This window comes from Coloeus monedula (assembly GCF_965178545.1).
Source record: "Coloeus monedula genome assembly, chromosome: 8".
NCBI classification, from domain to species: domain Eukaryota; kingdom Metazoa; phylum Chordata; class Aves; order Passeriformes; family Corvidae; genus Coloeus; species Coloeus monedula.
In genome coordinates this window covers 26,097,752-26,109,794 of record NC_138788.1, presented here as the reverse complement: position 1 = coordinate 26,109,794, position 12,043 = coordinate 26,097,752, and the positions used below count along the sequence as shown (strand labels likewise).

Genomic DNA, 12,043 nt, shown 5'->3' with positions numbered 1-12,043 from the left:
ATTGGCAGTACTGGCAAAAGAGTTTGGCTTATTGTACTTACAGCCTTTCAAATCCATGAAAAATTTTGTTTATTTCTTAAGAGGCAACAAAATAATCTATACAGACAGAATGTACTTAAACACTGGAAACATTTAAGGATAGCACTGCAATTTTCCATGTGCAATTGTATATCCCTGGGGCTGGGGAGGAAAAGGCTGTTGGGGATGATTTCTGAGGTGACTGCCAGAGTTTAACAAGAAAAGCAAGTTCATACATGCAATTCAACAGTCTGTCAGAGGAAATTCAGCTGTGGTACCTCCAGTCAGAAGGAGACTTGCTGTTCTAGCACAGCGTAGCAGAACACAAGGAGAGCACCAAGTGATTGTACTTTCCCTGCGTTGTGGGCAGCAGCTCCTTCACGCAGAGTCCTAGGGCTGCTCACCAGCAGTATGGCCTGGGAACCACAGCACAGGGTGGGAGCCAGCAGAGTTTCTGCTGAGACTCCACTTTCTCCCACTCTGTGTGACCGAATTTTATGAAGCCACTTCCCGCATCTCGGTCCCACCAGCAGCAAGTCTGGGCTGGAAAGGAGGAACATCCACAAAGTCCTGAATGGGGTATTTCAAGAACCTTTGCAGAAAAACACCCCGGGAATCACCACACTCTCAGGGGTGGGTACAAAGGTGCAGTAAGTTGGTGTGGTTCAACTCCAGACTCAAGGGGGTTCAAATGCATCCAACACCACTTCATCTCTAAATGCCATGGGGCAGCTTTGCCTCTTGCTGAGTCCAGCTACTGCTCCCTCCTTCCACCCAACACAGGAAACTCGCTGCTGCCATGCTCCCCACGGTCTCCAGGCAAAGTAGAGTGAGGTACATACGGAAATAAAAGGGCAGGGCTGAGTAGTTATGGGCCTCCCGGTAAGCAATCAGGTTGATCTCGTGCTGCCGCTGCTGGGCCTGGAGGCGGTGCTTGGTGCGGCGGTGATGGCAAACACAACAGCAGCTGAGTATGATGATGATGGTCCACACCAGCCAAAACCCTGCAGCAGAGGGAGAGCAAGTGTTAGCCATTGTATGAGAGCTGCATCCAAACCCAGGAAGCCCCAAGAAGCCAATGGAGATCATCTGAAAGCCTGGACCTGAACCTGCACTGCTCTAAAGGCAGAAATATGTGTTAGGCCAGGAGGCTTCAACATGGACCTTCCTGCCTGTGTGGGACACAGCTACTCCAACAGCCTTGCCAGAATTGGACAACACTGAACACACTCTAGTACAGTGTAGATCATGTTCAATAGATACAACTCTGCAGAAGAACAAAATATGGAGACAGGGCTCCCCCCCCTCCATTGCTCCTACCCTTTGGTTACCATTTCTTCCAGCCAAAAATGAGCAGAGCTGTGAATAGCATTGAACTTGCCTCCCACAGCCACTTTGGTTTGAAAATAACAATCAAGACACAAAAGACACTCTGCAGACTGACCACAGAAGAAGAGAAAAACCCCAAGCACTATGTTTTGCTTTTGTTTGCACTGCTCTTTAATTTCCAGCCCAAATCCTTCATTGTTATGTTTAACAAAAACATACTCTTTTTTCATAAATGTCTCAAAATATTTTTAAAACTTATTTTTGTACTCAGTGTCTTAAATTACCCAAAATTAAATTAAACTAGCCTCCCTCTCTGAATCCTCAAGAAACCTAACTTCTGCTCTGTTTGTGGTCATGGTTGGTTTCTGTGCACAGCTGTACCATATGTACACTGCTCCTTAAAAGGAATTTTAGAAGACCACTTCCTGAATTTTACTCACGCCCTCGGACATGTGGAATAACTCTTCCTTTCCATGAATTTCTCACTTACATGCACTACAAAATGTTTCCGAGACACACTTCAAAAAGCTGGAACATTCACTCCAGATTAGGCTTTTGTCTCCTGCAACTGCAGCCCACAGCTTGACCTGCCCCAGTGTCTGTAAGCTCTATCTTTTTTAAGCTCAGTTTTTGCATCTGAAGATAGTGGGAGAGCTCTTCCTTTAGAAACAAGTAGTCGTGGCAGCCACTCCTCACTAGAGATCACAACACTGTTTTTCTTTCTGTAACACCTCTGCCACTCTTCACTATCCCAAACAGTCAAAATGGAGATTCCTAATGCTACAGCCCATTTTCAGGAAGGCCAGGCTATCCTGTGGTATCAAACTGCTCTTCTCTCCCCACTAAAAACCTCTAGTCACACCTTGACAATACCTTGATGGTTCCAGCATCCCCTGCTGTGTTTGCAAATGTTTTCTCTGCTAAGAGCTAGGTGGGGAAAGGTGAACAGTTTAGGAATTTGAAGAATGAAAGCAGTATTGCTCTGGCTCAGGACAAAGTGCAATGGATCCCTATCACCCATCTCACAGACCTGCACTGGGCTGTTTGTAGGTGAACTGCATCATGCCATATCGTGTCTCTGAGCATTCTGAGTGAGGACTTTCACCTCCCTGTGTTGTAACCTGAATTCCTCATGTATTTTGGCACAACAAACTGAAATTTCTCTCTGTCTTCTGCAATCTATTTCCCTAATCAACTGGAACCTGCCTTACCATCAAACTTATCAAAACCTGCCATCAAACGAAGGTGTTACATATTCTCCCTCCCCTCCTTTTTTTTTCTTGGCTGGAAATGAAGGTTCTGGGGTAGTTTCTCTTGCCAGCCCACTCAGCTGTACCAAGATGACCAGAGGAGACTGTGATCTTCACTCCAGAGAAGCAAATGACAAAGTACTCAAGATGCTCTTTGCACTTCCCAAACCAAAATGAGAATGCGGCCACTGCGCTCCAAATACCCTGTTTCTAAAAAAAGCTTTTTTATATAAACAAAAAGGATTGGTCCAGTCCACCCTTCGCTCCAAAGCCAAACATTTGCAACCATTTCTGTAGCCTCTACCACTACCAAAATCTTGGTATACAAATACAATACTTCAGCTGTCTCATAGTTTGAAGACTCTCACCAATAAAAACACTGTATTTCTCGCTAAGAGACGGTCCCTTGGCTCTTGCTTGCTGAGGAAGCAAGAATGCACTCATCAAAAGCAGGTCATTGGCACAGCATGCCACCATGCACGGAGGCAGGCCTGCAGTTCATCTTCTAAGTACTCCTTATTTTCGAAGAGCAGTGATCATGAGTTCAATAACAATGGAAAATTACACCCAGCTATCCAGGGATTTTAGCTACAGTTATGAAAACAGATGCTTTTTAACACATTTGATCATGTCCTTTCCCAAGGAGTCCAGATACAATGGTAGCAAGCAGCACTTAGTTAGTTAAGATGTCCTGGAGAACTGCCACTGTTAAGCAATCTCAGCTGTAGCAGCCAAATATTTCTGCAGGGAATAACTGCTCCCACCCAAGCCTGCATCCAGAAGATTAAAAAAGTATTTCTTTAGAAAACTTCTCTACCCGTTCCAAAAAAGAATCCCAAAGTGCTTTGCACACAAACCAATGCACAAGCTCAGAGTAGGGGTCAGAGTAAGCGCAGCCATTCCTGGGAAGAGGTGTGGCAACACTGTTAACAACATGCAGTAACAACATACAACATCTTAGGATAATAAATTAATGTTGGATCCTACTGAAACCACAGGTGGCATTTAAGTAAACACACCATAATTTAGTGGATTGCAATTTGGCCTCGGTGCCAGGAACACCACCTTCATTCTCGTGCAAAGGGTCTGTGCACGCTCACAAACGCGAGTGGATGAGGTCTGTTGCTTTTCATGAGAACTTCCAGAAAAAGAACCCGCTAATACCACATTATTGCCTGGCTTCATTAACCACTGACACTTCCTAGAGCTTCTAGGAATTACTCAACCCCTGACTCAGCTTGAGCCTGGAGGACTTGCCTGGATGATCGCAGGAGATGAGCAGCGTGTGCCCACCACGGTCATTTGCTGGCCTGGCTTCTGGCGTCCTCTTTAATGGCTGTGTCCCCACCTTGTCACCCAACAGCACATCTGCACCACAGGAAGGCCCCCAGTGCATCAGAAGCAAGGGGATGGGACACCCATGGGAGCTGAGGCACACGAGGGGCTCCCTGGCTGTCACTTGGGCAGAGGTGCCAGTGCTGGGAGAAGGACAGGGCACAGCTCTGGTTGCAAGCCCAGCATGGTGCTGGGAGTTCAGGGCCTCCATAAAAGGCTCTACAACACTCCCTTGCCAGGAGTTTGGGCACAGCTACAGCTTTGGCTGCAGAAAAACTGCAAAAGCCTAGCAAATATATAGTATGGTCATTTACTTGGAATAAAGCTATGCTCCAAGGCCAAGTGCAATTGTAAATATTATGTCTAAAAGTATGGAGTGAACAGTGAAGATGCTCATGGCTGTGCTGTGCATTTGTACACCTGGTGAGGCTTGGCTTCAAACCAGCAGCAGGGAGGTGAGCCAAGCAGACCACTGGCCTGTGCTCGTTTGGCAGGAGGGGAGCTGCAAATTCACCCAAAGACAACACTACACGAGCAGGAAAGGCAGGGGCACAGCAGCAGCACACGCTAACACCTCCTTCAGGGTAAAACCAGGTACCAACTCTGCCTTGTGCTGAAAATGGGTAAAATGTACAGAGGCAACTGATGTTTGGCATAAAAAAGCCTCTAAAAACCAAGTAAAACTGAGCTTCTGGTTGTCTTCCATGTCCTCAAAAGCCTTCACTGTTGCCAAAAGCCTTCCTCATGCTCTTCAAGATGTACCTTCTTCCCAAATGGATACGAGGTGCTTTTCAGCAGCATTGTCTTGAGCTACTGCTGCAGTCACTGGAAAGGAAAAAAGGTTGGGAGACACATCCTGAGCCAAATTTGCCATTAAATGTCTGATTTGAGGGTATTTTCCACAGCCACCTGGCAGTGACCACTGGGAACAAAAGCTTGGGGCAGCCGAAGGACAACACGACGGATAAAAAACAGTGACTTTGGAAATACAACTTCTGATGGACAGCCTGAGCAGAAGCAAAGTACCAATCTGGAGCAAAACAGGAACCAGGAGACTAGACTTGAAGGCGATTTCAGTCTTGCTCTTGGTTTATGGAAGAGTCAGAAGTTGCAACACACTCCAGCCCAAAAACGAGTGAGTCCCGAGAAACACTGCTGTAATTTTTGTTAAATTCACTGGTGATGCCTATAGGTGGATAATGATGCAAGCAAAGGTGAAACAGACACAGCCAAGGAGTTGATTATTGCCAAGAGATTTCCCTGCCAGAGCACCAAAACCTTTCATGAAAGTAAAACAAGCAGCACTAATCTCTTACCCAGCCATCTGACAGGCTCAGAGCTGTAAGACTGACACAAGCACCAAGCTCAGGAAGTCAGAATGGGAGCTGCAGAAACATCTGGGAACGGAATTACCTCCCATGAGAGCCATCTCTCACAGCCAGAGGTAATACTGAAGAAAGAGAAGGCTGCTACATTAACAGCATTCTTGGGAAAGGGAGCCCCATCACATGGCCATGCACCAGAGATGCTTCCTACCAGCTGTGAAAGAACATGCTTAAAGCTTCAAGAAAACCCTTTCTAGGACACCGACCATAGTTTTGCTCAAACTTCAAAATAAGTAAGAATAAAACAGTTTAAAAATTAAAAAACCAGAGCACTCCTTCCCATGGAAAAGGAGGGAGTGATGTTTGCTTTGATGCTGTACTGTATTTGTTGCCTGGGATGTTGCCATCAACAATGCTGTTGAGGGAAGCTCCTTTTATCCTGTGCAAAATGGAAAATGTTTTCTGGAGCGTTCCAAGCGTACGAACAGAGAAATTTGCCCCCAAGTTCATGGTAAACTTGGGCAAATGCCATGGCTCTGCTGGCAGGAAATCCCCTAAAAGCAAGCCAAAACATACTGCAAAGTGCCTTTGGGTCTGCCTGACAAGCATCTGGGTAATAGCTTTGGCTCCATGAGAGCTGGTTCTGAACAGGAGAAGTGGGACACTTTCACTGACTAAAAAGTGTCCCAAATGATGGCCTCACAGTCAGTCATGGCTGGAAAAAAATTGTCTTTCACAGGGCCAACACTATAATGAAAAAGGGAAGAGAAATTTACTTGGTACCACAACCTGGATGCCCTTGGGTTTAATCGTGCCCTTTGGCAGGGAGGTCACATTGTCTCCTGCCACTGCAGGCATGAGCCTGCATGAGCCAACACTGCTGCTCAAGAATGCCAGGTGAAGGATCCAGGCCATAGGCCCATGAACATTTTAAGAAGGACTAAAAGAAGCCGCTGAATGACGCGATCCTCTCCTGCCTGTCTCAACCATACCTCCCGCTGCTTCCTCCACCTCTTCTTGTGCCAGCACAAAGATGTGCGCAACTGTGGTTTGAACTGGTTTGAGGGAACCAGAACAGGTTGAAACTCGTTTGGCAAACACAGCAGCAGCAGCAAGAGAAAGACTGTGACCTTCAGTGACAGTTTTATGTTAGTTTAAGTAATTAGAACTGCAGTCCCAGCCTGACCTCACGCAGGAAAAAGTTACTGAATATTTGTAGAGTACAATGGCAAAAGAAAAAAGCTGAAGACATCTCCAACTCCTGCTTGCTTGCTCCCAGACTGGTAACAAAAGAAGATGCAAAAGTTAACTGCAACTGGTTTCTAGTTTTCCAAATAGTGTCCACTATATATGGTACACCCACTGCAATGAGGTAAGATGGAAAAACACAAGTTTCAGAAAAATCCTTTGCCTATCTTGCAGTGAAAGCCAACTTGAGGCAGTAAATCTGCAGACACTTTTTATGCCTCTCTCCTAGGGAGGGAGCCTTGCAAGGGCAATTATTCCCATGCTCCAGATGAGACATTTCTAAGTCCAGTTCCTCCCAAGAGATCTGTGTTGGTAAAAATGCATGTTGAACAATAGTCTAACAGAGACCAGAGTGGAACATCCAGCTGAGACCATGTCCTGAACGTCTGGGAACAACAGATCTGGGTAGCTGGTGAGAAGCTGGGTTGGAGGTACGTAGCGCAGGGGGTGAAACAGCATCAGGAAGTTCTCTTGCCTTTCCATGCTGTTTAACACAACTCAGCTGAAAGCAGCCACACAGGTCAAAAGTCAGTATCTGCACAGCCAGGCTATGCCAGACAGCTTGCCTTCTGCTTTGGATCTGGGAATTTTACTGAGCCAGACCAAAACAAACGTAAGGTGATTTGGCTGTCTGGATTAGGCTACAAGAAGTCCAAGGAAATCAGGAAGTAACTCCCTCAGTGACCCTATTTATTATGAGTTTCTGTGTGGTTGAGACATCTGTTGTTTGCCCTATACTGTCGGTGAGGCTTTGCCATGGCAGGGTTATCGCTGCAGCACAGCTGAGGAGGAACAGCCGAAGGGGAAGTCTGAGACACCCAGGAAAGAGAAGCAAGTACAACCACACAGAAGGCTGGGTGAAAGGCAAGGAACAGCAAAAATCTGTCTTTGGAAAAGGATGTGGGATAACACAACATGGGGTAAGGATGAAAATGTGGGACTGGTGCATTGTCTGACTGAGTGTTTTGCAGACTGCAGCAAAGTCTTGGACATGAATTCCTAATATAAAGCTGACCTCCTGGAATATGTACGTGGTACAGCAGTTGCTTTAGTTTTAGCAACTAACCGGATCCTTGCCAGAATTTTCTGGCAGCATGCTTTTTGGGAAAAGAGCTGTCTAGTGATTCCAAGGGGAAGCGTGCAGAGATGAGCAGAATGTTCAAAATCAGCAAAAACATTGACTGTGCTGCTTGCAAACAGAACATTTTTTCCTGTACAATCCTTCCACTAGGACCTAAACAGTCAAGATCTTTTTCCTTTTCTTTCTTTCAGAAAGAGGAGCTCAGTACCCCTGCTAAAAAAGACAGTGAAACAAAACAGGCACAAGCAATATATGAACACTTAACTCACTGCCAATGCTGGGTTGCTGTGCAGTACCTAAATGACCTAAGACCAGCTAAGCCCTCAAACTTTGAAATCCTACAACGTTTTGCAAGCAGTGAGCAGCTGCCTGTTTCCAAGCTCCATGATTCCTGAGGCACAGTGTACTATTTTTCCAACCACACAATGAAATATACTTTCTACAGCTTTGCTTGCTGCCTTGAGAGCCTCTGGAATCACTTAATGATTCCAAAGGCAAGGAGAGACACAAGGATGGATGTCAGGAGATCTGGATTTAGTTTTCAGTCCACATTATACCCTTAAACCTGGGAAAATCCAGAACCCCTGAGCCTTACTTCTTAACCTGCAAAACACAGGAACATTCCTCGATTACCTTCTCTCCTGTATTTTGAAAAGTGGTATTTTGGAATGTTTAAGCAATAAGACACCTGTCAGGCCTGGGAAAAGGCCAACATTTGAAAACTCCAGCAAATCACAATCACACCACAGAGACTCAAATAAAAACTGCTAGGACGCAAAATCCAGTGGCTGCTGCGATTCTTCCACTTGGGGACCATGAATTCTCTGGGGAGCCCAAGTAAATTGTTCAATTAAAATGCTGACCCAGCTCATCCACCATCCAAACATCTTTCCCTGTGTGAGGAAATGCAACAGTAAAGTAAATTTTTTCATTTTATTTTTTATTATTATGTTCCAAGAAAATTAAAAGACTTAATGCAGTTTTCCCCCCACCATGGTACCAGCTACTAAGCTTGAGTTAAGAACTAATTAGACCTTTACATAGTTATTAGACCTTTATCTATAAATCTGTATATAGTTTTATTATTTGGCAACATAGCACTGGGGTTTTTTTTAATAAGAGATGGGTGGGGAATCTGAACTGGGCTGTTATCTAATTTTAAACATGGGCTGTCCACCTGCTTGGCATATCATATTCTCCGTTCCTCTACTCCACCCCTTAACAAAATAATACCTTGATTTTACATCCTATTCCATTGCCCGCAACAACTGGTTTAAAAACACCACAAGCCTAGAATTGCTGAGATCAGCCATTTTCAAAGACAAACTTCCCTCAAATTCCGAAACAGGGAAAAAGGTCCTTTTTACAGGAAAAATTCCAAGTGGCCACAAAACAGGATCACGTTTCAGAAAGCATGTCCAGCAAAGACAGACCAGTTTTCTTTTCCATTTCAAATGCCACCCTCCTCTGCTTCTTCTTCCCACAAAGCTGTGGTGGTAAATAAGTCCAGGATTTAATTCAACAGGACTAGCAAGAAGGTCTATTTTCAGGCACACAAAAGTACCAGTGGTCTGAGAAGGCTGAGAGAAGCAAAAACTTCTCAAAAGCTACTTCAGTACATGCATACACAAGTTAAAATCAAAACAGAACAACCATGAAGCCATGCTTAAAAGGTGCTGCTATGTTAACTGTTCATTAACCAGAAGTTATTATTAACTTTTAAAAAGCTAATCTATTCTCAAGCATGTAAAGCTGTTGCTCTCCACTGCTCATACTAAGACTATTTACATTTACTATCACCACTTTTCACCTTGAAGGCCTTCAGAGAGCCTCACCATATGTACCTATCAAAGATACTCTGCAACTCCTGAGCAGCAGCTAAGCTCACAAGCTCTACAATATGGGCTTACTTTTAAAGGACATGCTCCCTATATGACTCCTTCCCATCCAAAAGAAACTTTTCTCCTACCACTCATAATGGGAAAGCAAGCTTTGAAAACATGAACTGATTTTAAATCAATGCTGGATGTTTGCCTGAATTTGCAGAAAGCCTAGAAGACAGGTTGAATTATTCCCCTCCTCTTGGTGTGGTACACGATGGTCTCCGTGATGCAGAAGGAATGTGAACACACAGAAACCTGTCCCTCCTGAGGAATCATCCAGCAGTGTGTGTCACCAACACGTTTATTCCATGATCTCAGTGTGACGTGGGCACCTGCTCTAAAAAGAAGCCTTTAAATTCTGCCTCCTTCTAACAAAATCTGGTTTTATCTTCCAAGAACTTTTATGATGCAACCAGGCACTGCCAAGTATAAAAGTCTGTGCCATATTGAGAGCACAAAGACAGCTAAACCATCCCAATAAAATGGCAGGGGGATATTGCTTGGACCAGACTGTTCATATGCAATTCAACTACGCCTCTCCTTCAAGATGTCCATGGGAGAAACATGGTGACCATGCCACCAGCCCCAGTGTGCAGCTGCACTCCACGCTGCTGCTCAATTTAGATCCTGCTTGCCATGGAGCCTGTAAGCCCTTGCACACATGCATCTTCCTCTACATTCCAACCCACACAAACTCAAACCCGGGTTTGACCTTCCCCACTTTGCCCTGTCCATCCATCCCCCTCTAGTCTGAACAAATTGCTGTCATCTGTCCTGCCTGTGCTGCTGACTGCTACAGTATGATCCAGGCAGTCCAATATATTCATGTCTGTTTCTCAGCCTGCTACAGTCCATGGAGCTGCCTCCCGGCCCCCTGTCCTGAATTGTTTCTTGAACTGTTTGGACATTTTGGAAAATAAGTCTGCTGCAAAGGTCTGCACTACATTAAAATCCTGCCATTAATATTGACACAGCCAGCCACTGGAATCTGAGCACAGTGTGTCTTGAAGATGCTTACTATAGAGTCCTGTTTAGTTTATAACCACATCCTCCATTCACTGGCTAATTTGAGAAGTAAAAGCATGTTTCTAGAGTAAAGGATGAAGTGTAAGCTATTCTTGTCCTTGGATCCAGGTTAAGTGACAGTCTTTGTATGTATAACACATTTCCACACACAAGCTACTTAGGGAAAGTGAAACTGTGGGCACAACAGAGGGATTAAGTAGAAAGCACAGTTGCATAAAAACTAGAAGATACCAGTGGGTGTGGTAAGAAAGTATCTCCAGTCTCAAATGTAGGGTATAATGTTCAGAGTGCCACATTTCCAAATTTCAGGAACAGAGATGCCCTCCTAGCCTAGGTTCAGGGCAGTACAACAGCACAACATCAATGTTCAACCTTTTGTGGTCCTCCTTGAGAAAGAAGACACCATCACACCAAACAAGCTGAAGTTTTCTTTTAAAATTCAGCATTTATTACTTTCTTATGCTTTCAACTTTCCATTCTGCCATATATCTTTATCAGGTTTTGCTGACCACCTGCTTTGACCTGCCTGCTGCCATCTAAGGGGACTCAGCAGGTACAGTCACTCAACCATTCACTGAAAACTTTGGTATTTTAAAATCCCACATTTTGGCAAAGAGGAGATAAAAGGGGTTGCAATGGGCAATGTGTGTTTCTCACAGCACAGCATTCAGCCACTGCAAACCCACAGGATTTACCCAAGACTCTCTCTAGGCAAGGACTCCAAACACAGTGACTCCTGAAGAGAATAAGCACCCTGGCCCTCCTCTTTGAAAGGACATCTTTTAAAAAATATACCAGATTTGAACTGTTGTGCTTGCCAAGAACTAAACCAACAAGATGAAAGACACTGAATTAATTCCCTGCTTGAGTGTGTCAAGCTCTAGTGTTGTGTGTATGGCATTTCTCCCTCAAGCTGGTTTCCTCACTCCTATATAATGTTATCTTGAGTACCCAAATCAGTTAGAAGAGCAAACAGCAGTGGCAAGATGACCCATTATTCCTGAGAAAGCACCCACTGTGACAACCCTATTTCCTTGTGTATCACATCAGCTCCGGATTGTGTTGCAGTGAAATGCAATGGCAACACACAACAAGGGCTGAATACAAAACCCCACGGGACACAAGCCAGACCTGTAGTAAGGTATGAGAGCCATGCAGATTAGGAAGGGAAGCCATACAAAACGGAAGGACTTACACCAGAGTTCATAGTAGTAGTTGCAACACTGGGATTGTCCACAACAGTGGCCCGTTTCACATATGTAACTTTGATTGTTGACACCCATGCAGGTTTCCTTGTCCTAAAATTAAACAGACACACTTTTAAGATGCTTTGTCAGTATCTTTTGGAAATGTTTGACTCAATGATCTGCAAGCATGTGAAAAGTACAGGTTATGGTCTTTGGAAACTCTAAAATACCTAAGGAGGTTAAAAGACATCTAAGGACCACCAAAAACCACAAAGGACCATTCAGAAGAAAATCCCCATATCCATATCTCCAAACCCATGAGTTACACTGTTTTAGCATCTAGTCAGCACTGTTGTCTCAT

General features: G+C 44.6%; 1 protein-coding gene across 4 annotated transcripts in view; it reads right to left on the bottom strand.

The window, feature by feature from the left end:
• The window catches only part of WBP1L (WW domain binding protein 1 like), a 59,400-nt gene that overhangs the window by 2,916 nt on the left and 44,441 nt on the right, over positions 1–12,043 (bottom strand). For all 4 annotated transcript variants that reach the window (XM_082285690.1, XM_082285691.1, XM_082285693.1 and 1 more), the window contains 2 exons: positions 11,691–11,793; positions 861–1,022 (listed from right to left, as the gene is read on the bottom strand). In XM_082285690.1, coding sequence (XP_082141816.1) covers positions 861–1,022; positions 11,691–11,793 — 265 coding nt within the window. The remainder of the gene's footprint in view (positions 1–860; positions 1,023–11,690; positions 11,794–12,043) is intronic.